Source organism: Centruroides vittatus, unplaced genomic scaffold (assembly GCF_030686945.1).
Source record: "Centruroides vittatus isolate TY-2023 unplaced genomic scaffold, ASM3068694v2 contig_808, whole genome shotgun sequence".
Taxonomy (NCBI): Eukaryota; Metazoa; Arthropoda; class Arachnida; order Scorpiones; family Buthidae; genus Centruroides; species Centruroides vittatus.
Window position 1 is genome coordinate 283,512 of NW_027122526.1, and position 27,359 is coordinate 310,870.

The 27,359-nt window shown below is 26.9% G+C and overlaps 2 protein-coding genes across 2 annotated transcripts in view; one reads left to right on the forward strand and one right to left on the reverse strand.

The window, feature by feature from the left end:
* Positions 1–7,384, forward strand: part of LOC136982125 (uncharacterized) — a 23,714-nt gene extending 16,330 nt beyond the window's left edge. The window contains exon 4 of the mRNA XM_067278551.1: positions 7,101–7,384. Within this exon, the coding sequence (XP_067134652.1) occupies positions 7,101–7,154 (54 nt within the window). The 3' untranslated portion in view covers positions 7,155–7,384. The remainder of the gene's footprint in view (positions 1–7,100) is intronic.
* Positions 7,380–27,359, reverse strand: LOC136982126 (eukaryotic translation initiation factor 1A, X-chromosomal-like). Its single transcript, XM_067278552.1, has 6 exons — positions 27,234–27,359; positions 24,973–25,056; positions 20,431–20,534; positions 9,509–9,641; positions 9,318–9,406; positions 7,380–8,866 (listed from the first exon to the last, which is right to left on the reverse strand). Exons 1-6 carry the CDS (start codon positions 27,247–27,249, stop codon positions 8,861–8,863), a joined length of 432 nt encoding a protein of 143 aa, XP_067134653.1. The 5' UTR covers positions 27,250–27,359; the 3' UTR covers positions 7,380–8,860.

Genomic DNA, 27,359 nt, shown 5'->3' on the forward strand with positions numbered 1-27,359 from the left:
CGAACTTAGACCGGAAGTCACGTTATTTCAATTAAAAAAATTTTTTTAGAACAGTTAGATAGATTCAGGCATGACTCTCTTCTTTACTGGAAAAGTATGTTATACAGGGGCAAGACACTACTAAAATCAAGATCATTGTGCATCGAGATCTAAAAATGTGGAGTCCGGCGTTATGACGATGTCACAATAAATAATTGTTCGTTTTATATAAGGAAACAAATGAACTAAAATTGTTTCTTAAAGATTAGAAACTTGGAAAAGATTAAAAATAACGTTAACAATACTAAACTGCAGGAATTTGCTGATTACCAATGTTCTCGATAAAAGAAAATTAAATCAAGATATAATATAATTAAATAATTATTTTGTTTAACCAAATTAATGTGTAATTAATGTAATTTTATAATTATATTATTATTCAAAATAAATATCAATGATGCTAAGGTAAACTGAAAAATCATATAAAGCAAAGAAAAAAGTTTCGTCTAATTTTTTCATTTGTTTTTTTGTCTTGTATTTTCAAATGATAGGGAATTTTAATAGAAATCAATACTTTTAAATTATATTTTAAGATTTATAATAAAAAACAAAGAATGAATCTGGGTAGATTTGGTTGAACCTTTGATATTTTATAGTTTTAATAGTCTTGATCAAAAGTTTCCGTAGACACAAGATACAAAAACAATATAATTCGCGTATTTGTTATGAATATTACAACAGGAAATCCTCGTTAGTTCGAAATTCAAGGGACGAAATATTCGCGATTTCGAATCGTCCGAAATTTACATATTACAGAATGCTATTTTCGTTAATTAATAATAATAATACTAATAATATAGGTAAATAGCATGTGTCCGGTGAGAAGCTCACAGGTCGCCAGATAGATTTTTATAAAAAGTAAAGCGGAATTCCTCTAAATGTAGCCTAAATTTCTTTTAAAGAGGCTGAAAACGTAGTAAGTCGTCCAAAAATAGTAGCTAGAGTCCTGCAGGTATCTCAATCTGCTACTCGTAGCCCAATCTTGCAACCCCGTAACTTAGCTGTATTTTATGAAATAAGAGAAAAAAAGGATAGTCCATATGTAAAGTGATACCCGAAAATGTTTTAATATGAAAACAAAGCCATATTGACCAGATTAGAATTGTTCGTGTCTATTGTTCTCTTATTGCATGGAGACACTTCGATCTAAACGAACGAGTTTTTTATCAAAAATTTTAAATTCTTTTTTATTTAACAGAAAATAAATTATTGTTATATTAAGCATCAAAAAATTGAATTCGGCTTTCATTAAATGAGCAATAATATCCTTTTTTAGCTACACTTGCAGTCAATGAACTGTAGCGAATTTCTTGCGAGAGGAAACAGAAATCTTGACTCGCATAAATAACCAGTAAAAATATCCATAAATAACCAGTAAATATCAATATGTAACCAGTTCAAACACCGTTATTCTCTAGGAATTATCACATCCAGAGATTACAAAAATTCTAGCCTATCGACAACTTTATTTTACCCAGATGCATTTCGGAATAACGACAAGGACCATGCGGAATGCGTATGGTTAAAGAAAATAACACAGGAAGAAACTATTTTATTATGAAAATAGGGGGAAAAAACAATTGGAATATTAAAATATTGTGTAAGAGTATCAAAAAAGTGTTTGTGCTTCGTTTGGCTTGTTTGAAAGAAACCCACTGAGGAGGGAAATATTGTAATTTCCGAAATGTAACCTGTCATCGAAAATGTACATTAATTTTATTGTAATGTGTAATTTGTTACAAATTGTCGATATAATCTTTAGAAGGTGAAATATCGTCCATATTGAAGGGATGAACTTTCTACTCCCACATAAGATTGATTTTTCAGAATCAAATTTATTACAAATATACCGAAGGTAGCAACATGAATTCTGATTATTCGAATCTCTTTGATCTTATGATTTGATTTTTTTCTAATCTAAAAGCTTTACTAACATTCAAACGACTATTTTAATCGTTGTCTTTCCTTATAAGCTATGGCAATTGATAGAAATAACACTATTTTTCCAAATTGAAACGTTTTCTTCAGGTATGTAATGTCCCTTATCTCGGCCGAACTCATGGTGCGTAGGATTAAAAAGGACCTCTCAGTGCCCACGGTATAGAAAGTCAACAATGAAAAAAAGAACATATAATGACAGACTAAATTTAAAATATATTGAAAGAACTTAAGGACAATATTAAGAATTACCAGAGATAAATTTGAACAAAATAAAAACAAGAGAGTAAATTAAATACTTCACATATATTTTTTTATAAGTTTTTATGAATATTTTATCTTTAGAAGCAGTGGGCGCAAATTAATTAGTAACTTAATTATACAAACTGAATATTATTTTAAAATACTAAAGAAAAAATGTCTAACTTATTATTATTATTATTAAAGTTCGTTGTATGTTTATTTTTAATTTGCTATTTAAATGTCACACAAAGCATCTCGAATTTTAAGTGAAAATTTTGCAAAGATTTAGATTTCGTTAGAAAAATCCCAAGTAGCACTTATAAGACACCAACGGAGATTTGAGAGGAGCGTGGGAACATTGATCATCGCCCAATTCCCATATAATAAGGATAATAGTAATATAGAGTTTCGAGAATAAACATAGTACATATGCTGTGTTGTAAGTTACATGTAAGCTAAGGCCTGTATATATATATATATATTTTACAATCAAACTTCGATTTTAGCGATACCATTTGTTTGCTTCCGAAATCGGCACACTAAATCGTGTGCTGAAATACTTCAAACAATAAGAATTATTTATATAATACCGAAATGTATACACAATGTCGAGTTCGTGAGTTTGAAAATTTATCGTTGCGATATAAAATCGTACATTTAACAATTCATAAATGCTTAATGGTTCTATACTTTATAATTAGTTATTGGGAAGATCCGTTCTACAAAGATAACGTCATTTAGGAAGGTGTTTTATCGAGGGTTTAACTGTATATATATATCCTCTGATTCAATTTGAGATATCTAGACGAGAACTCTTGCAGTAATTTGGAAGTAATTAAATATTAAAATATTTAATGGAATATTCATATTTTATAAACTTGAGCTTCTGACTGACGATGCGGTACCATTGATTACGATCAAAGCTTTGGATATCAGGCAATCATCAACTTTTTCCGACAAATAGCGAAGACTCAAATTCAATTACAATATACGGCAGACAATAAAATAATGTTTGTCTTGCCTTCATTGTAATCTAAATAAGAAAAACAGGTCCTTATTTTTCCTCTAGCATATCCAATTTAGACAGCGAAGACAGAAATACAACAGCCACGTCATTCAATGTCATCGCAATTAGTTGTAATGGTTAAAATGTGACTAAAATATCGATATAACGATGCGTGCGAATATTGTGAATCTCTGTTGTAGCTTATATAATAAATTAATTTCATAAGCTAAACATATTTATTAATTTTATATTATTATTTAACACATGGAGAATACCATGATTTTTTTAATGTTGACAGTAGTAATACAGCATTTATAATCAATATTTAGAGTGAATGAATCATTTACTTAAGAAATGATTATTGAATCAATCGATAGAGAATTGAAAATTAGACTGTCTTTAAAGATAATTTAAGTAAATTTTATTCTAATTATAGTTTTATTACATTCCCAGAGTGATTGAAAACGATCTCTAATATCAATCAGTTCGGGAAGTGATAGGCCTATAGAACTGTAAATTGAATTTTTAATAATTATACTCTTTAATTTTTAATTTTCTTGAATAAATTAACGATCGAATTAAAATAATTAAATCTTTTAAATACGAATAAAAATATCTCATATTTTCTAATTAAAATTTTAATTTAATCTACCATCGATGTTATTTTTAATGGAAATGTAAGACAGAAAAATGTAAGTATTTTTTCTTAATAAAACTAAGAAATTTGTCAAAGAAAAAGAAATAATGTCATATTTAAAAGAAGAAGAAAAAATCTTTTCGCTAGATTAATGATATAATTACATGTTATCGATCCGATAAAATTTATTGAAACGTATTCCAAGAAAATGAGTTCTTTCCTCATTCCATTCAATAATGAGATCTTAATGAGTATAACAAAGTATATTTAATTTATATATATTTATTACTCCACAAATTCGATTAATTTTCTGGGAAAGTGCTGATTGGAAAATAATCGATTTTCTCAAGACCTTTATTTATGTTTTTTAATCATATTATTTCATAAAAACGAGTAACATTTAGAATTTGAGAAAGATATTTTCAACATATCCTACTTATAGTAATTTGTATTAAATGACAACATTTGTTGGCCTGCAATTTGAAAAAAATTGTAGACCTATAAATTCCCATTCTCCTCCGTCCGTCCGTCTGTCTGTCCTTCCTTAATCTCGTGAACATAAATATGGAAACCGTTTATCTTTATTTTTTAAAAAGGATCTCTAATGCTGTGTGTTATTTGTGTGTGGTATCGTAAATGTTATGTTTATGATATGGCATGAAGATTGTAAATGTTAATGCATAAAGAAACTTAATGCTTTGTTTTATGATCAACAAGTATGCATTGTATATCTTTATATAATAGTCTGTAACTTTTATATAGACGTTGTATTGTGTTTCCATTTAAAATAATGAGAAATAGGCTCCCGGTTAACGTTCTCACAGAACGTCTGATTTTCAGAAACGGATTATGACACAGTGGCGTAGCGAGGGGGGTGCAAGAGGGTGTTTGTCTTGGTGACCACCGGGCGCCACTCGCAGAGAGGCGCCCAAATGGTCTCCAAGACAAACTATATGTTTCTGGAGGGGAGGGGCGCCCAAATGGTCTCCAAGACAAACTATATGTGTTTCTGGAGGGGGAAGGGGCGCCAATAAAGTGTCATGCACCGGGCGCCAGTTATGTTCGCTACGCCACTGTTACGACAATGTCTATATTTTTCCATTATAAAATAAAACATTGAAAAAGATTGAATTTGTATACTGTTTTATTATTATTTTTTTAAATCAGACCCTTTCTTTAGTATTCTCTTCTTTTATGATTTGGTTATCGAAACCCAAGATATACCAATCTGAATTATGTTATCGGATTACGATGTTATATTTCTATATATATTTTGATACATTATAATAATAGATATTGCAATCCTCCTTGCATTAAATCGGTATTAATGTAATGCTTTTAGAAACAGTTTATTGGGTGGCAATTACTGGTTGAACTCGATTTTCGTAATATAAATAATGAATAAAAATATTGTAACCTGAAAAAATTAAATCAAGCTTGTAAACTTCAGCGACAAATTAATGCAATGAATGATATAAAACATTTTTCAATCCAGAAAATGACTCATTATTTCCTCTTGATGGTAATTAATAGGTTGTAAATGATCTAGTATTACAGATGCTTTAATTGGGGCTTTTTATGTGATAAATCATCTTAAGGATTTAAATATAATGAATCGATTAGTTTCGTAGACAAATGATTAAAAGAACACTGAGTAGAGTTATACATTTGTATATTATTTAAAATATTAGTAACTTCTTACTAAACTAATAAAATATATTGCCCAAATAAGACCCGCATAATATATATACATAGCAGTGATTAGTGACTAGATGAAAGTATGACTTAAGTAAGGCCTATCTAGGAGCACTGTTCAAAATAAAGTCCGCTATTGAAATTCAATGGCTTATTAATTCTTGCTGTACTTTAGGCGAATAAATATCCAACGTCTTTAGGCTGATAACCAATGCATTCATCGTAAACCCATTCTTGATTTTCATTAAAGGAAGTTTGTATATTGTTGATTTTGGAAACACAGTGGCTATGTGTTTTGGGAATCGGGGATTCCAATGTGTGAAAAACTTGGAATTCGTTGTACCAACTCCTATTCCTGACGTTCCTCCCCTTTCTTGCCTGTTCTACTTGTCTTTAAATAGTTCCCTAAAGTTCTGTGAGGAATGTTAAACCTGCTAACTACATTTCCTGACTTTTTTATTTTCACAGCATCAGTTCCTTGGCCATATCTAACGGAGAGGAATCTAGTTCCTTCCCCGTTTTTTCCTGTAGCAGGTATAGTTAACTCTGAAAAAACAAATTTGTCGTGACAATTTTTCAAAGTTTATATTGTTCTAAATAAAGTCCTCCGTTATTGCGGTAGGCCTTATTAGGAACATCCAGTTCCGTAAATAACAGTAATACAGTAGTGTCTCAATACTTCGAATTTAATTCATTCCAGGAAACCGTTCGAACTCTGAATCAATTTTTTCCCATTAGAAACAAGGGAAACAGAATTAATCCATTCCTAGACCCTAAACAATACTCATTTCAATAAAGTTAAAACAACAAATACACGTAATTTAAAGTAAAACTAACGCAATTAATTGCCCTAATAATAAACTTATGGATTTAATAGGAAAAGGTTATATTTATTGGGTTGAACAGAAAGCGTTTGTGTATTTTTAACAGGTCTCGTAACTTAAATTATTGATAAATCACACATCTACGTTAAGTTGTGAAATTTAACAAATTAGACACAAATATACTAGAAATTATTTTCCAGACAGATAGTTATGAAAGCCCGCGCAGACTTATTTTCATAAACTTTGAACATAGACAATCGCCTGTTCCTCGAATGATAAAACTTACACACAGCAACCCATTTGTGACGAGTGAAGGTATCATCTGTTGGCTTCAAGCAGTGTAGCATGTAAATACTTCATTGAGTCTTATTAGGGCAACCTACCTTATGTGCTGTATATTATTATTATTTGTGGTAGTATTGCTTTTAATAAAGATAAGAAAATTTAGAATTAAAGAAGTATTTTGTTATCAGACTATTTTTTAAATTATAAATACTTTCTATTATCAGCTTATTTGTTGTACAATTTCCCAAGCGTTTAGATCATTTGAGGTATTAAGCGTTTGATTTGATGTCAAAATTAACGTTTCCTTCTAGCATCAGTAAAAGGAAACATTTTTAAGATAATGCGTTAATCCGTTAAGTGGCTTCTTGACTAGTCTATTTAATTCAATTTTAAATACTTAATTAAGCTTATCTTCACGTTTTTCTATTTGCAGATCACATTTCATTTGGATGTATTGGCACATGCCATGTTAAGATGGGAATGGTAGTTCGAAAAATTTTACTTTTCTGCTTCTGTGTTACTAAAAAGTTACATCAACTCATTTATTATATCAAAAATCAGCATTATTAACTAATCTCCATAATTCAATTTCAGAAATTTCTCTCTACATTTTCCCCCATCTTGTTTTAATTTTAACGAGAAATAAAATTTAAATTATACTGATTTGCTTGTCTAATTATGTATATACATGAAATTACACAATAAATTTGAATTTCCAATCTCAAATTTCGTTCTTGTTTTATTTAATACGCATTTAACTTCATTTGTTCTTCAATTATTACAACAAACACACTTTACAATTAAAATTTTATTTCTTAAAAACAACAATTGACATAACTCTAAAATACAATTTTTAAAATATCATCATGAGATTTTCCATATATATTTTTATTTTTTTATAATTAAAAAAAAAAGTCTTTTTACAAAATTAGATATAAATTTGTTAACATACAGGCAATAAAATAAATTAAAGTTTAGTACTTAATAATAAAATAAATTACAAACTGATAAAACACATTAGCAATATATTTTAAATAAGGATGCAAATATAGCAATTTTATAAGAAATAGCAAACGGTAGTTAAATCAACTATCACTTTTGAGACTAAATCTGAGGAAAACTAATATCTATAGATAATATTTATAATATTCAAACAATTCATGTGAAAACAACACTTTTTACATAACATCACAACTTTGCAAGATATTGAGTCCTAATTTTTTCAAAATAGATAATAAAAATAGGAATTTTGTTCCTCCAAATAAATTTTCTTTAAAGATATTTACAATAAAACAGCTTAAAAGAAATAATAAATTAACAATACTTCAAGTGAAAATAAATTTGTAATATATTAAAAATTGGTTTTTAAACCAAAATGAGTATAACGTCTTTTGAAATGGTGCTTATAAAATATCAAAGTCCAATGCCAAAGAAACTGAAATTTAACCTTTACAAAAATCACAAATTAATTTTTAATCTGTGCTTAAAACTCAATTAAGAACACAACACACAAAACAACAGAATAAGAAATGTAAGCATTTCTCCTCCCCAGAAATGGCATTTATTTTCAGAAATGTTTTCAAGTTTGATATGACTTACCATTTCAATGTAGAGTATATATAATAAAGAATTCATAAAAATTAAATATCTATTGTTTTTTTTTCTTATTAATTCTACATTACTTAAGATATTTAAAAATCAAACAAATAAAGAATTTGCACTTCCTTAGCAGTATTCACCGTGAACCAAAAATTTTATTATTATTATTATTATTATTTCAGAATATGCATAAAAATGGATTTAGTTCCTCCTTTTTAATAATTCTTTTTAAATAATTTCATATAAAAATATAAATTTGTTTTGAAAACTTGCAAATTTCTTTATAAAATTTATAACAAGTACGAATTATAACTGTTTGTATTATATTTTTATATATATATACAAGAGTTTCTTGTTAGAAACAGTATTATTTTAATCTCTTGATGAATTAAAAAAAATGTTAATTATACTATTAATGACAAAATATGACATCATTTATCACACACATTTGTTAGCAGTCTCTAAACATGTGGAAGATTACATTTACAGAGTGCTTGAAAATTTATGAGTTATTGCTAAAGTCCTTATTGGGTAATATAAAATTTCTATACTCTAGATTTATTAAAAACTGTTCCTATGAGGAAGACGAAGATTCTAAATCTGTAAGAAAAAATGAATAATGATTTTAGTGAAACATAAAATTTGAATTAATACAAATTCTGAGAATGATCAGGATAATATATTGATAAATTATATCTGATAGCATAATCCAACTGCATTATATATGCAAATTTCTATTCAACTAAGAATTCTACATTGTGAATTAATCTGAAACAACAAGATTAATTGTGAAGACTAATCCACGGAATTTAAGTTTAGTCGAATTGAAGTTTGCATAAATTTTTAATTCTTATGATAAATATAACTTCACAATAAAAAATTATTTTGAAAAATCAATAAAGGATGTTTCTGTGTAATATAGTCTTATTGAGATATTGACAATTTTATAATTTATGAAGACAACTTCTTATGACATTTTAAAATAATAAATAAATCAATAAGCTTTCTCTTACATTACATTAGTAATTTTTTGAAGGTTCTGTCTACTTACATTTTCAATATCCTCTTCACCATCGACTTCATCAAATTCAATGATATCATCTTCAACATCATCTCCAAATACAGTATCATTAATTTTGGCTATGAATATTTTAAATTATAATTATTATTAAATATTAAAAAAACATTAATTTGATAATTTAAAAAACTTATCATGCTATTATAAATTGAAATGCTGCTCACCATAATCTGGTAATTCACCATAAGATTTCAAGTTCCTAGCTTCATCTGGATTATATTTGAGGATAACATCAGCTTTAGCATCTTGATAATCTCTTAAACCCACAAGGATAATATCACCTTGATTAATCCACACCTGAAAAAATAAAACAAAATTTTTTTTATATATTAAATTACATGAATATTTAACAGAAATTTGGTTTAACAACAATTATAAAACTTTTTATCAAGTCACCAGTGTACATATTAGGTTGTAAAGGTGAAATTTAGACATTTCAATTTTTTTCTAGAAATGACTGGAAAAAACTGTTCTGACATTCTATGAGGATATATAAGTGGAGTATCAGGACACATATTTCAATGGAAATAAACATATCAGCAATGTCTGAAAATATGAAAATTTTGAAAAAACACATTTGCTTGTTGTTCTATCGCTTCAAAAGTGGCCACAATTCAACAAATGCTCATGATCCATCTACAAAGCATTTGGTGAGGACACAGTCAACAGGCAGACCTGCTAAAATTGGTTTAAGAAATTCAAGGATGGAGATTTCTTGCTTCAAGATGAGCTCCATCCAAGCTGCAATACTACCATGTATATCAAAATTCCATTAATCAAATATAATGGTACCTCGGTACTCAACCAAACAATCACTACCCACTAGAACAAATTTTTGATTAATAAAAAAATATTTTAATCTTAATTTTGTCATTAGTAAAAAACTTTTCTGTGATAAAAATGAATAACTAATTTAAAAATAAAATGAAACCTTAGGTTTGTCATTGGGTTGTCCTTTTCTTAATCCCAAAGGAACTCCCTTGGGATTAAGAAAAGGGCAACCTGATGACAAAGGGGGCAAATGCTGCAATGTACAGATGGCCCCTGGTGCAACTGAATACCATATCACCCTACAGTACCATATTGACGATATACAGTTTAATGACGATACCCATGTGAGAAAATGCTCCAGATTTTCTTCAAAGAGAACCCCAGTCATTCTATGCTTGTAAGATTGAAAGTTTGCAGAAAAATTGGTGAGATGTGATTGATATTGATGGTTCTTACATACATAACTGAACTGTAATCATTCTTGAGTTAACTATCAATAAAGTTTTTTTACAAATGTCTAAATTTCACATTTACAATCTGATAAATATCATGTTCTTTGATAGAATGTAGATAGCCTGTAGAACCCAATTTATAATCCAACCTTTCCATAATACATGCATTGTATATATTTATTACTTAGTAAATTCAAAAACAATGCATTGTAGTTACACAGAGTGAGTGCAAACTGTGTGATGTTGTCTGTGTAACATGGGTTTTAAAATCCTGCCATCCACATAAGAAGCCATTTCTAATGAGTAAAATGCTTAGACTGTAGCTTATCTGGACAGAATGCAGACTGAAGTGTTGACCATCGGGATTTTGTTGATTTTGAATGCAAATTAAATCTGCAAGGGTCTGATGGCAAAGATACTGTGTTAGGCACAGAAAAGGTAAGGCCTATAATATATGGCTAATATCAGCAATATTTGCAGGATACAATCTCTTCTTTTTGTAACCATCACAAAGGGGTTTGTAGGCAAATAAACAAATTTATGACCTTCAAATCTGACATTCACCAGAGGACAAGAACCACTCAGATGTCCTGTGAATTAAAATTGTCTTCTGAGTGGTTCTTGACCTATGGTGAATGTCACATTGGAAGGTCATAACAAATTTGTTTATTTGCCTATATGCAAACAGTAAAGTTTCTGGTGAGTCAAAGACTTCATTTTATAAGTGTGAATAGATTTCTACATAAAAATCTTATCTGTCAAGCTAATCTCAACAATCAAAAAACAATTTTGTAACATGAAACTGCATCTTTCAGGATGACACTGCATCAAGATGGTGGGTAAAGTAGAATGTGTCCTTTTTCTACAATTTGTTAGCATTATTGTTATGATTACTTAAATTGACACACAGATTGCTATTTAGGTAAAAAAAAATTCCTACAAGTGACCCAGATCAGATGGTTCACCAGGTTAAAGTCCTGATCTTAACCCTATTGAAAACTGCTGACATATTATGAACATGAAAATTGCAAAAAAAAAAAAGTTAGAAAATACATGTAAATAGCAACTGCATAAATCTGTTAGAAAAGTTATACATCACAAGCTAGTACAGAATATTTGAAGGAACTCATTTACTCTATGCCAGTGTGCAGCAAAGCTATTAATAAGTATTCAGATTCCATTCAATAAGAAATAGTCAATCAGGTTATACTTTAAAGCATACTTATACCCTTTTCTTATTTCTATAACTATGAATGACAAGTGCTCATTAACAGTATTTGCAAAGCCATAGTTAAAAAACAACTTAAGTTCAATGAAGTATTTTATGTAATAAAATGCACTTTTTAGTTTATTCCTCTTGGTTTCTTCTCTGTACAACGTATGTTAACATTACAAATTGCAATTATAAATTAGTTTCTTCGCTCTTGTATATCATATGTGATCCAATTCTATTTTATGTAAATTATTTATTATTGAACTTTATAATTTGTCTAACATACTGTAGCAGCCTCACATATGTTAGAAAAATGAATAAAAATCAATAATAATTTAAAACAAAAAAGTAATATAATTCAGTAGTGTCCAAATTTCCATAACAACTCTTGATTTCATTTAATTTAAATATCTCATCTGTTATTTCTTGTTTATTGAAATAAATTATTATTTTTTTTTAACTAAATTTATTGTTCTTGTATCCAAATATTGGATTGGTACCGAAAGACTGAAAAGTGTGCAAAAATATTATTGTTAAAAACATTTCAACTTATAAATGCCTTTCAAATTATTCTTGGCAAAAAATAAGCAAAGTAATATTGAAATTTAAACATTCAATTCTGATGCATGATAAAAATAAAATGAAACTTTAACATTTCTATCAAGTCTAAATATTTTTTAACTTCTTTCCTTGTATTAGTAATTTCCTGACAGTCCAGGAATTATTTTAAATTTATTTTAAAATATATTATTAACACTTATATTTTAAATTACTTTCATAAATTATTATATATAATATATTTTGAACTCGGTGAAATTAATTTATTTCAATCACACTTTTCTTTGCTTTTTGAAAAACTATGATATTAAACTCAATTAATAGAAATCAGTGCTTCTCAATCAATACTACAAAAATGAATTTCTACATAATATAATATTCCAACATACTAAAAGGATTTTCAGTAAAAATATTAGAAAATAGTAATATAAGTTAAACTGAAATTATCAGAAATTTAAGAATACCGGTAATCATTTTAATTACTAGTTTTTGATATTAAGTTCGAGCATACTAGTGAATTATGTAACATTGGAGCGCATAAAAACAGGTTTGACTGTATTTTATTATGATTTCTAACAAAGATATTTATTAAATATTCAAAAGCACTATATTATTTATTGTAATTTGGTCTCAATGTATCTACATTTTATTTTATTTCATCAGTTGTATTAATTATACAATATGTAAATGATGATTTTGTCAGAATTTAAAAAAAAAAATTATCTAGAGTTATTATTTCTTATTTTATTCCATTTCATTTTGAAAGTATTATCCTAAACACTTAACAAACAAATATACATCAGGTTATTGGGATGTTGATATATTTATAATAAACAAATTTTGCAAAAAATATTGAATAAAATTTGGATAAGTATATTTTTTAATTTCAAAATTAAAGTTTAATAAATTAATTAGGTTTTTATCCATACAGTATTATCCACATTTTGAAATTTATTTGTCAATTTTCAATATTTAATCATTTATTTTTAAATATGTTAACATTGTTCTCTCTCTTTCACTCACTATTTTTTATCATATAAAGAGAGATAAAATAGTCTCTCTCTCCTCTAGGAGTATCAAGAGACTAAAAAAATATCAGATGGGTATTTATTAAACCCTAAGAGTGAGTTTGTGACTTTAATTTAAATCCTTAAATAAAGATTACAGATCTTTCTTGTGTATTTTACTTTTGTTATATATGTATAAGGAATTATTTTAACTTATTTCATTTACACATTTCAAAAATTGTCATTCATGAAAAACTGTCATGAATGACAATTTTTAGAATTATATTTTTGTATGCTTTAGTTAACCATACACTCAACTTATCACTAAAAAGAAGTCTTGAAAAACAGAAATTTATCCAATTTAAAACTGCCTTAATTTCTTAAGAGTCAATTCAAAATAAATTAAGCAGTCAAATCTAAACGAAACAAAAGACAATTACTCAATTACTAATAAAAATAATTTATTTTCAAATGTAATCAAGTATCAAATTAAATGATGGTCTTTTGTTACAAATTGTCCTGTATTTTCTATTATGATCAAATTACTAAAATAAATTTTACTTTAAACTATTAGCAATAAATATAATAGTAAAATATCTAAAGAGCAAAATACATGCAGTAATGCTTTAATGATATTTTTTAATATGAAAAGTATATTACTATGTCAATGGTAATATAAGTTTTACACAAAGAACATACCATTGATGAGGAATCAAATATGAAAGGGTGATTTGATTTAGGTAGAAATTAGTTCACTAATGAAAGTATATACATTCCATAATAAACAAGTATGTACCATGCATATTATTTCAGATTTTACCTATGTAAAAATTATTACAATTATGTGGAAAATAGCATATACCAGCATGGCTAACAAGTCAATCACTGTATTATTTTTAAATTATTGCAGATAATTTGGCTCATTAAAACAGAAAAAACATTTATAATTTTAATAGGAATATTAAATCCATATTTTTATATATACAGAGAAATCTTTAAACAATTTCTATAGGTTGGTAATGCTGTGCTTTATGAGATGAATCAAAAGAAATGTCCTTTCTGTCGACGATCATTGCTAGCTAGATATTCTGTTATTTTAGAAAGTGTTTTATTGTACCATAACAGTTGAAGACAAACAAAACTTATAATTTGTGCAATAGAAATAAATATTTAATTTTTTTCTGTGGTGAAAAGTAAATGGTGTCTGTTAATTTATACTTAGTGATTTTACTAAAGAGAGATAACCTGAAACATTAATTACTGTACATATATAAATATAACTATGTTTTGTAAAATAATTTCATTAGAGTGGATTAAAAATAGAATATAGAGTAAAAGTATATTGTACCATATATAATAGATAACATTTTATGTAATACTAATCTATAGAAAAAAAATTACAGAAAATAAGTCCTTACATATTATTCTAACAACAAAAGGAAAATCCTCCAAATTATTTTTACAAAATAACTTTAAAAAGCATCAACAATTATTTCCATTTAATATTATAATAATAGATAATAAATTTTTCTATTCACTTCAAAAAAGAAATTACATTTAACTATCTTGAAATTGATCAAGTTATGCCATTCCTTCTTTAACAATATAAATTTATTTTACTTTTAAAGTTTCTTCTATCTTCATACAGCATCCTTATCCAACTAATTCTAATTTCATTCTAATGTCACTTCCATTTAAGACTTATTTAACAGATCATAAAGAATTGTAATATTTTAAGACTTGTTTTGGATTTATCTTTGTAATGATATCTACATATTATTTATACAATCTTTAAAAAAATATACAAAAAATCTTATAAATATAAAATACTTTCAGCATATTTGCAAAGTATTAACATTTACAATTTTTATCATAGATATAAAAAATTTTTGCTTAAATTATCAATGTAATTAAATACTATAAACAATTAATAATTATATATATATATGGTAAACATAGTTCAATAAAACACAATACAAATATAAAAGTTTATATAGTCCGTGAAAGGGCAAAGGGATTTATCCCTGTTTTTGGACTGTTATGTTGATTAGTCTGAAATTACTATGGCAATTTATCTGCCTTATATAAATTAAGGAAAAAAATTATAGAGGTAGTACATTTGTTGCTTACTTAGATTATTTATGTGATTTCTGTAACTGTTTTCAATATTAACATTAAATATTAAGTCTAATTGAAACCTTCTTCAGAGACCAACCAAAGCATTAGCCTACATTCACTGATAAAATGAAATGCAGATTCAAAATAACTATTCAGTAATTGACATCTTTATGTTAGAAAATTTTAAACAATTATTGATAGTTTTCTAATATTCGTTTACTGAAATGAGTAATCTTAATTGCTAGACTAATTGATATACTAATATATAAAATCACAAAAAATTTCCAATATGTGTTCGTACCATTTATGCAATTTTGACATATTTATAGCTACTTGATCTGTTAGTATATAATTTGGAAAAGCTGACTTCATTAATAATGTATATGTATAACTGAGTTGTTCTAGACCAATGTTTTCCAAAGTAGTTTCTACAGACTCCTGGGGGTCCATGGCAAATTAAAATTAATTTAGGGGTGTGTGGACAATGTCAGGGGATCTGCGAAAGGTGTAATAAAAAGTAAAATAATTGTGACCCATTTTCATTATTATGGAAATTAAAAATAAATAGTAATAAATAAATTGGTAGTCATTTTTACAACAGGACATATCATCCCATCAGGTTCACCCATCTCATTAGTAATTTTATTTTAAAATATATATATGTATTCACACACACATACACATAAAGAACTTGTAAATTTCTAATTTAATTTTAACCTTTCAAAAAATTGAAAATTAAAAAATTCTCATATTATCAAAAAATGATATTAAAAGTAGAAAAAAAACCTGTTAATTGTGTTTTACTTAAAATTTACACATCAATCAAGTACTTAATAGTTATTTTTAAGTTATAAATGTAATTTTTTAATTTTAACTATATTAAATTTAAATATAGAACAAAGTACTTTTTAATTAAAATATTTAGTTCATTTTATACCATTTTATTATTTATTTTATTTTATAATCATTTATAGTATTTAATATATGAATCATTTTATAATCATTAGAAATAAATTTAAACAAATCAATTTAACAAATATACAATTCATTTACTTTTTAATTCAATTTATTAATATACTACCTAAAGCTTGCCCAGTTTGAAAATGGGCGCTGTGCTTCATTTCTTGCACACATTATGACATTTTAAATTTATTTTGTTTGTTTATAGAACTTTATAGATTTTTCTTTTGAAAACAGTAATAATTATTGGTTGTTTTTCATAATTATAAAAAACTATTTAATGACTAGAAATATATAAATAATTCATTTATTTTGATCAAAAATATGTTTTTCTATAAAAATTTAATAGATAAAATAAGAAAGCTTATTAATTTTTGTAATGTAATTTATAACCCAATTAAAAATAAATTATACATTTTTTTCTGTTTTCACTATATTATATTCAGTTTTCAAAAACGAACAAACTAGCTAGTAATTTCAATAAAAATTACTTTAAATATCAAAATGTTTTATTTATATTTTATTTTTATATCACCATTCAAGACATCAAAGTTAAATTTGTAATTTTACTATTATGTAGTTGTAGAGTTTCACTTGGGGGTTCATGGTCAGATTTTTGCTATGAGAAGGGATCCATGGGCATAATAAGTTTGGGAACCATTGTTCTAGACTAATATCAAACAATCTAGATATTCATAATGAGTTCAACATTTGATTAAAGATTTTACCCAACAGTTTATGGAAATTTTTTGTTTACCTAGTGTTTTCATTTTATTTAGTATAATTTGTATATTAGTTTCATGTTTTTATGACCCAACAGTAAAATTTTATTAATCTTTTTGATTGGATAAATTCAAAATATGTAAAACGTATTTTGTCTTGAACTATATTACTCTGATTTTTATCAATTTTTTCCTCAATTTTAAGCCATTAACTTTAATAGTCATTATTTTTTCTCTCATTTCTTTTATTACTTAAAACTACAAGCCGGCCAATGTCATCGGGTTAGATATTGACGACATACGGCATTGGTTGGCTTGTAGTTTATAATGTATCAGATTTTAATGTTGTTGTTTGTTAATTACAGTACTTAAAACTCTAAGAAATTACAAAACTTATATAGTTTTTTCTTTTTTATCAAGTCAAATGATCTTGACAAAATTATAGGGCTATTTTTAGGCTACTCAATTAATTATTTCAACTAGAGGCAGGCTGTCATCTCATATTAAACTTAATATGAGATAGAAACTTAATTAATTTTTTTTTAATTATAATAATTATACAGTAATTAAAAAAGATTTAGTTAAAAGTCTTTTCAATTATAATAAATTTCTTTATCATCTTCATTTAGTTTAATTGTAATCAAATGACAGTTCTATTGAACAATGTTTTAGATAATTTAAAATCATATTAATTTGTATCTATCAAATATATGATTTATCATAAATTTATTTTAAATTATATTATTTATATCATAACCATGATTTACAACATATGATATTTTATTAAATTTAATTAACTTTAATGATTCTTATCAGTATTTTATTGACAAATAAATATTTATATCTACATTTGGAAATGTCTAAAAGACAGTTGATTTCTGCCCTTAAATAATAAACCCAAATAAAATAATAAACATTAATAAATAACAACAAGGTAAAAATAACACAAGAAGGAAAAAATAACAAATGCATTATATATTATAAAGAATGAATTTACATTTGGTTTCATAAAAATTAAAACCACAATACAAATACTGTTTGACTGAGGACACATTTGAGGCTATGCAATAAGGGAAAAAATCTATGGGATAGTGAAAAGCGATGAAAAGGGGTGAAAAAACAGGAAATATTGTGAGTTCTTGTGGCAGGTATGCGAAGACTTAGGCAGTATTTGAAATTTTACCATTAAAATATTTGTAACAAAGTATGAGATCAAAATATATTATCAGTAAATACATTATTACTTCAGGATAATTTGATAAATGATTAATATTTGGTTAATAATATCCAAATTATCTTATCTTAACATTCTATTGTAAATGAACAAATCATCTACATATTGAATTTTCATAAAAATGTTACCATTACAAATGTTACCACTTTTACCAAAAATAAAAATTCATAAAGTTTTATAACAAAAAATATTTTCAAGCTTTTTGCATCATTTCTAGAAAAACAGAGAGATATATTTAATAGAATATACAATCAAATATATTTCTAAACATTAAAACATAAAAAAAGCCAAGTGTCTAATTTTAAACTAAATCTTGTATAAATAATAACCCTATTAAATAACTAAAAACAATCTAATGTTCTTCACGTATGCATTATGCCGAAGTGGGAATCCAACTATTTTAAAAATTTAAATAAATCAAAGAAATTATTAATTTCTTTTATTTATTTATTTTATTAATAATAATAATAGTAATAATAATAAGCATTAATAATTTAAATTATTAAATTATTAATGTTTGAATAATCTTTTAACTCTTAAATTTTACATTTCCAAAGTTTTCATAAAACATTTTCTTTTTAATATAATAGTTTAGTATTACATTTTTATCTGCTGTCATCACTATCAAATCATTTTGATTTCTATCATCTGTAAACTCTTATAATAGAAAAAAGAATCATTATTAACTTTTTTAAAATATCTAACATAATTTATGTACTATCAATTTTTTAATACTTTTCAAATTTATTTGAGTAATAATTCTTAGAATAAAAATTATTTGCATTTTTTTCCAAATTAATTGCCTAAGGAATAATTGCTTAAGGAATATTTGAGTAATAATAATAATTCATTTCAATTCTATTAACTCCTCCTGTTCCAGACATGTAGTTTACCTGCATATGTTTTTCTAATCCTGGTCGAAATACTATAAACATATATGTGTACATCTAGAGAAAATATTTATTAGCCAATTCGGCTTTGGCAAGGTATTATTGTACAAATGTCAAAACTGTTGCCTGGTAATGTAGACTTAAGTATTTGTCAATCACCAGAGCACAGTAGTAGTTGGTGTATATGGAAATAGAAAATTATTTATTGCTTTTGAAAGCTCATGTTTATGAGTCATTCCTTTGTTTTGTCTAACTTTTTGACAATATAGGTGAATTATTTCATGAAAGTACCAAAACTAAACTAAGCAATTCTTCAGTTACTTTTAGTGGATGCAAAGGTGCTGAGCTAATAAACTGTTACTAATTAAATGAATTAATAGCTTTATATGTTATGTAATAATTATGCAATGAAAATAACATTATATGTAAAATAAATCCTATTTTATAACATGGTGTTTATGTTAGTCTGTATTAAATTCGTAGTAATAATCAAACAGATTTTTAAGCTCAGATGTCTATTATTACTGATAATTGTAGCTAATGCAAATCTGCAGTAGAAGCAGTTAGGTTAATTAATAATATAAATAAACATCACTAAGCCTAATGAATATATAATGAAATACCAATGATCGCCTTAAAAATTGGGCTATAAATTGGCTAATTAAATGATTGGTATAAAGTAATTTGTTACTAGGGGTAGACGTTAGGCGCCATCTCTTATCTAAGTTAATAATTATAATTTAAGTAAATATTAAATAAATTTAGAACCTTATGGAATAAAAAACCAGCCAGTACCGTATTTAACCAAGTAAGGTTATATCCAAATTAATACACTTCTGGAAGTGAAGACTCACTTGGGGTCCGGGTGGCGTAAGTATCAAGCGCACCGCACGGCAAGCGGAGGTTGCAGGTTCAAGCTCCACTCCGGGTCAGTTCTTTTATTCCAGCAGGTTCTAAATTTATTTATTATTTACTTAAATTATAATTAACTTAGATTAATGGCACCCTAATGTCTACCTCTAGTAACAAATTACTTTATATCAATCATTTAATTAGCCAATTTATAGCCCAATTTTTAAGGCAATCATTGGTATTTCATTAATTAATAATATTTGGCAAAATAACAGCCAGTTGAAAAATATTAAAAGCAAAAGAACTGACCTTTTTTCTCAGTTTCCCTCTGATATGGCAAAGTCTTTTAATGCCATCAAAGCACATGGCTTCTAATCTACCATTTCCAAGCATTTTTACAACTTGGGCATATTCTGAAATTATAATATTGTCATTAGAATGAGTAAATAGATTTAATATATTCAAAATCAAATCAACTATTATATCAAATTAAATTTCTATAAATATCTATCTATTATAAATAAATGATACAGAGAAATATAGATATATTAGCAGATAAATCTGGTGTTGCTTGGGCAAAAAGTAACAATAGTGAAGATTAAGATTATTACATTATAGCCAATCTTACCCATTTTCACTGGGTGCAAGAATTAGGTTCTCTCCTCTTCCGAGAGTTAGAGAATTTTTAGATGGGTCTAAAAATATATTCGATTTTCCACAAAAACACAAAAAACAGCATCTAAAATAGTATAGTAAAACGGAGTTCTTCAGGATAATCCTTAACCCTCTTCCTCTCCCTCACTGGGAGGAATTTCCAAAAACCCCTTCTTAGTGTGCATTCTCATGGCATAACCTAACTGTGTACCAAATTTCAACTTTTAACTGCTAACCATTTGGACTTTGCACTTATTATTATTATTAACCCATCTAGATTATATTATAACACCTGTATGTAGATATATATAGAAATTCCATTTTATGTTATTGTTCTTATAAAGCAAGAACAAATAAAATGAAAAGCCCTTATACAAATATAACAACTTTATTTAATATTATTAATTTTACTGTTTTAAACTTATATGCTGTATCAAAACTTCCATACATTATATAAGATGAATATAAAAGGAGACAAACTTTTATTGAAATACATTACTATTTGTTTTATTAGAAAAGTCTATTTACAGAAACTTACAACAAACACATGTGAAAACACAATAACTGAGCTGAGCAAGAAAAATTCATTTTTTATACTCAAATATCCTGAGGAATATTGAAAAACTGTCATAGATATAAGATGAGATTTTGAAAATTCGTGTGCAGCAGTTCAGTTCTGTTTACAAGCATAAACAAACATGTGCCACTCAAATTTTGCTTGACATTTTTTGAGTTTTAAAGAATTTAACATGACAACTTATTCTTAACTTTGGCTTAACAGCTAAGATATTTGTACATTTGTAAACATCACTAACTGGAAACATGAATAAGCTCAAAAGCTCTATTACATAGTCTGAAAAGTAGTTCTGATCTGAAATATGATCTTTCAAAGTTTGAAAGGAATAAAGTTTCCAAAATTAGATATCAATGTTTCTATTTTTAAATACTACATAAACTTTAGATTAAGCATAAATCATGCTCAGCTCAATTCACAAGCATTGAAAACAATGTGATCCTAGTAATATGGGGAACAATACAATTTCATTATTCTAAATCAATATTTAAAACTAATTATTATAGGTCTATAAATCCTTAATATAGCAGGTAAGTATAATCTATATATCTAAACATGAACAAAGTAATTTAGTTTACACCCTTCCCATTAATCAAATTCAGCAAAACATCAAATTAACTTCATGATTCTAGATGTGCAAAAAACTATAAAAATTTGAATATATTTTGACTTGATAAAATTATTAATTATTTTAACTATTTTTGTTTGAGAATGTGATCAATGGTATTGTCACATAGTCTGTTATTAGTAATGCTGGCAACAAAACTGAACAATTAATGAAAGTGGTATGGTATTATGCCAGGTATGGGCATATGCAGCTCCGAGAGCTGCATGCGGATCTTTTTGAGTTACATGTGGCTCTTGCTGAAAGTGCTATCTTTCCCAGCCTTACCATACCATCTGTCACGACAGTACAGAACTGCAGCTCCTATGCATTTTGCAAAATCTACATTTCAGCTCCCACTAAACTCTTGCTTGCCCACCTCTGTATTATGCTATTTTATTTATATGCCTTTTTTGACTTTAGTTGGAAGTAAAGTATGTTTGGATTTATGATGATTCTACATAACTGATGTTACACTAAAATTTTCTGGTAGAACATTACAATTTGTGCACTACATCAATCGACCATCCTTGACTTTTTTGAAATGATGCCATGCATTGTTCATATCTAAATTTGGAAATTGAATTAACACAAAACCAACAGGATGTATTCTTAAAACAAAAAAGTTTTCAAATTCTATTTGTTAAATGCTTAGACTCTGATGTTTATGAACAATAAAGAAACACTGACCTCTTTTTGCTGGAAATGAAACATTATACAGGCATATTTGTGAATTTTGTCTAATAATATTTATAATAAAATTTTAATACAGTAGATTCCCTTTAATTGAAATTCAGAGAGATGCCTTAAACAGCTTGAATTAAAAGACCATTTCTGGATGATAAAGAACAAAGAAAAAAATGGTTTTAGCAAGACATTAACACTATATTGCAAACAGAATAATGTTTAATCAATGAAAAATGCCAAATAAAGGTTCTGTATTGTCCGTAAGAAACCACAATGAGCAACTGCTTCAGGGCACCTGTAAATCATCATGTGTCAAATGATTTAAAATGTTTTTAAATTTAAATTTATTATTTTATTTTTAAATTAATTTATTAATTTTAATTTTATCTTTGAATTTCAAAAAGATGTTAATTTTGTAACACATGCTACTGATTTGAATAAACAGAAGGCGGTGCAATCGAGTTCAAATTACCAGGAGAATTTTACATTGATTTAAATAGGAATCAGATGGAGACTAGTGACCAGTTTAAATTAAGAAAAAATTTGAATTATACCAGTTTGAATTAATGATTCTAATAAAATAATAAAACATTAATCCTACTGAATTCAAACTAGTTTTGAAACTAGCACCTGATATTTTGAATCAAAATTTTGTTAATGGTTTAGCATTATTATTATAAAAGTTATTTATTTATATAAAACTTTAAAAATTTATAGAGACTGATAATTTCAACTGTAAGCAATAAGGATTCCTTTCACAACAAGATTTACCATTTTATTCAGGCATAATTTGAAAAACATTAAGATAGGTATGTTATGCTCTGTTGGTATTGGTGAATAATATTAGACAATAAAGGAAATGTAAGTAATTTTACCTTTATCTTAAATATTATTGTCAGGTGTAATATTGTTTTTAAAAAAGTTTTTATAAAATTGTTATATAATGTTGTAAGCCTAGTAAAGAGAGGCATTTATGTCTAAAACACACAGAGTGTACAGATAAAAATAAAGATATTTTGTTTTAACTTTTGACTAAGAGCTCCTCTCTTTGCTAATCAAAAACTACACCAGTATAATAAGTCCTATTAATAAACAAGGTAGTACAGTATATACACAAGACAGTCCACAGTCCAAGTAGACAGTATATACACATAAATGTAAAACAGTAAGGACATAGACATAAAAAGAATTAATATTTTCCATTATAGTGTTTATGAAACCGTGCCGGTGCTTATTCTGTAACTTGAACACAAACTATATGGTGTATTTTCTCGGACACATGGCAAATTTCATCACTAAATTTCATCAACTGAGGAAAACTTAGTGATGAAATTTGCCATGTGTCCGAGAAAATACACCATATAGTTTGTGTTCAAGTTACAGAATTTTCCATTATATTCAAATGCACCTATGCATCCTTTAGAACCAGTTGTCAAATGTTACTTATGTTTCTTGTGTTAGCTGGGCACATTCTTCATCCCATGAGATGGGCACATTCATTCTTGACTAATGAGGTATTCATAAGAATACCTCATTAGTCAAGAATTTCTGTCCTTTTAGTTGATTTTTCTTGTGAGGAAACAAGGAAAAGTCACACAGTGAAAGATGAGGGCTGTAAGGAATTTTCAAGAACACTCAAGCTAGTCATGGCCAAATAGATTGCACACATGTTGGCCCAATGTGGAGGAGCATTATTATGGTGCAAGAACAAAATATGACCCATGACCTTGGGCACAGACTTTTTAGTGCCTGCATAATACATGATAGATACTATGGTTTTAGTGTACCTCTTGATAGTGACCATCTACTGAATCTACAGTACCATAAACTCTATGACTCCCATAACTGTGAATAATACAATAATCATTTTTTTTTTTACTGACTATAATTTTCTAAATGTTAATGGGGATGATTCATCTTGTTTTTGGATATAGTAGGGTATCATAGTATTAAAGCAAAGTTTTGTCACCTGTCACGATACTGTTCACATAATAAGCGGTTCTGTTCTGAAACTTTTCAGCATCTTCAAATAACAAGGTGCATGTTTGGTGTCATCTTGTGACACCAAACAATGTACTGTACCTTGTCATTTGCTTTTGTTGTTAAGGTATGGGGCACCAAACAGAGCACACTTTTATCACTTTGATGTGGTTATGCAGAATAACATGTATTGCAGGTACTGGAATGCCCAAAGTCTCCTCTATCTGATAGCAGGTCACATGTCTATCCTGCTCCAGCATTTTCTGTATAACAATGTTCTTTTCAATAATGGAAAAAATTATTTGTTATAAAATAGTATTAAAATATTAAAAATTTAATAATTTATATATACCCTGTCCATCTTCTTTAAATACAAGTTCACGTTTTTCAGCTTCATTTTCATTTTTTCCTCTTCTTCTATTCTTTCCTCCCTTACCTAAAAAATTACTATAAAACTTAAACTTTGATTTTATATTTGGTAATTTATATTTTTGTATTTTGAAACATAATATAAATATATATAATAATAAATAAATTTATGATGTTGATACAAGAGATATAATAAAATTCAATGTTAAAAAAATCAATTTAGGGTAATATGACATGTATAAAAAATGCTATTTTATTCTTTACTGTTTACTATTTAAAATATAATATATACCATATATTTCCACAGATAAGACGACCTTCAGATAAAACGAGGTATAAATTTTCGTCAAAGTTTTATAGTTTTAGTATATATCTGTCCTATAAGACGACCCCCAAACTATCAACAGCCTATGAATTTAGTTTAGATCAACGATCATCATTTGGATAATAATACTGTATAGCATATATGGAATTATGTCCTATTCGTAATTTTTCGACTTAACAAATTTTATTTTCTTGCATCTGGCAGCACTGCCTTGCGATTGTTGCAAACATTTGCACTGATTTGGGCATTCAGGTAATGACCTTAACTATTCACAAAAATGTCGTATGGGCTATTCTATTTTATGGACATACCCTACTCTCTGCTAGTAAATAATTAGTTTGTCCGTTTTTTTATAATGGTTTTAATTTATATAAATTTCAATCTAATTTTTTTTTGTATCTGTCGTATAAGATGACCCCGGATTTTGGGGTGTTTTTTTATGATTGAACTATTGTCTTATCTGTGGAAATATATGGTAAATGGAATTATGATTCGTTATGTTAAGTAAATATTAAGTGAAATTCTATTAATAAATAAATCTTTCAACATTATGTTGTTATTAAAACTGTTATACAATTATATTGAAGTTAGTTTTTGAAATCTTAAAACAATCTGTAAAATAGTAGCTATTTGAAATCAAACTTTTAGACAGACATTTCATAGCTTATCCAATATTATAAACAAAGATTTGTTGAAAAATATATATACACAATATATTACTAACAAATTAACATATCCAGTATCTCGAAATTTTATAGTGATATTGCTCCATCAGTGTCTTATTCGAGACTACATAAATTAAACGTATAATTATTTATACTCGCTTCAATGAATTTTTATTACAAAAACACTCAATTATAAGACTTTTCTTAATAACAATTCAATGACTTCAAGTAAAATTTACAAACTTATATTTCAATATAAATGTAAATAAATCAAAAACTTTTAACAATTTTTTTACTTTCATACTTATGAATTTGGACTCCGTACAGAGATTATTATATTTACTGTATTTGTGTTTGTGTTATTGGACAACAGGTTTGTTTGTTCGATATTATTTTACTTTAACCCAGTACAAACAGTAAAAACCTTCATACTAGATAAATAAATAATGATTTTTATAAATTTTTTTTATTTGTATGAACTATAACACTAACTATAGACTCAAGTCTTCCATAAAAAAAACAATATCATTTCCATAAAAATGCTATATGAAATTATATAATGACAGTTTAGTTAAATTTACTTTTCCTATTATGGTTATAAAAGATCTAAAGCATTCTATAAATTCATGCCAGAATTTCATTACCCTAAAGATAAGGCATAGTTATTGACAATTAATTCTTATTTCAATTCCATTTCTTATGAATGGAAAGAAGATTAACTGATATTTACTTGAGATGTGTAATAATATAAAAATTTGTTGAAAATATGAGCTTATAGATACAAATTTGTATGAAAATTGGGTTAATGTAACCTGTGGTGCCAAGATGGTGGCTAGTCTCTGATTCCAGCAAGAAAACAGTGGGACGCACGTTCTAACCTAACCTATTCTAATAATTTGGTTGCTAATAATTATGGTAATTTATTAGAATAGGTTAGGTTAGGTTAGAATGTGCGTCCCACTGTTTCCTTGCTGGAATCAGAGACGAGCCGCCATCTTGGCACCAAAGGTTACATTAACCGAAAAGGGATTAATTGGAGATCCAGAAGCCCTCAGTTCTCACCATTAAACAAAGAGGTTATTTAAAAGTCTTAGAACTTTAAAAATGTCCTATCCTAATATTACTTTTACTAATTCAGTACACCAAAAATGGTAGAGGAGTTTGTCCAATTTAATTTTTTTTTATTTCGATATCATCCAGTAGGTAGTATAAGATACAGATTTTAGTTTTATAGTTTATATATTATAGAATTACCTTTATTTTTCGGCATTTATGTAAAGAAGTTCAACAGATATTCGATACGTATATCACAAATAACAGATGTCAAATCAACACAAATATCCTCACTCTTCTCAATTACGCACTTCGTAAAGATGCCCC

Bases quoted from the DNA above. Each gene is read 5' to 3' on its own strand.
- LOC136982126 (XM_067278552.1), bottom strand. The intron at 20,535-24,972 runs GTATATATAAAT...TTATAATTTCAG, and splicing joins ATTTAAAGAAGATGGACAGG to AATATGCCCAAGTTGTAAAA. The intron at 9,642-20,430 runs GTCAGTTCTTTT...TTATTTTTTCAG, and splicing joins GAGGGAAACTGAGAAAAAAG to GTGTGGATTAATCAAGGTGA.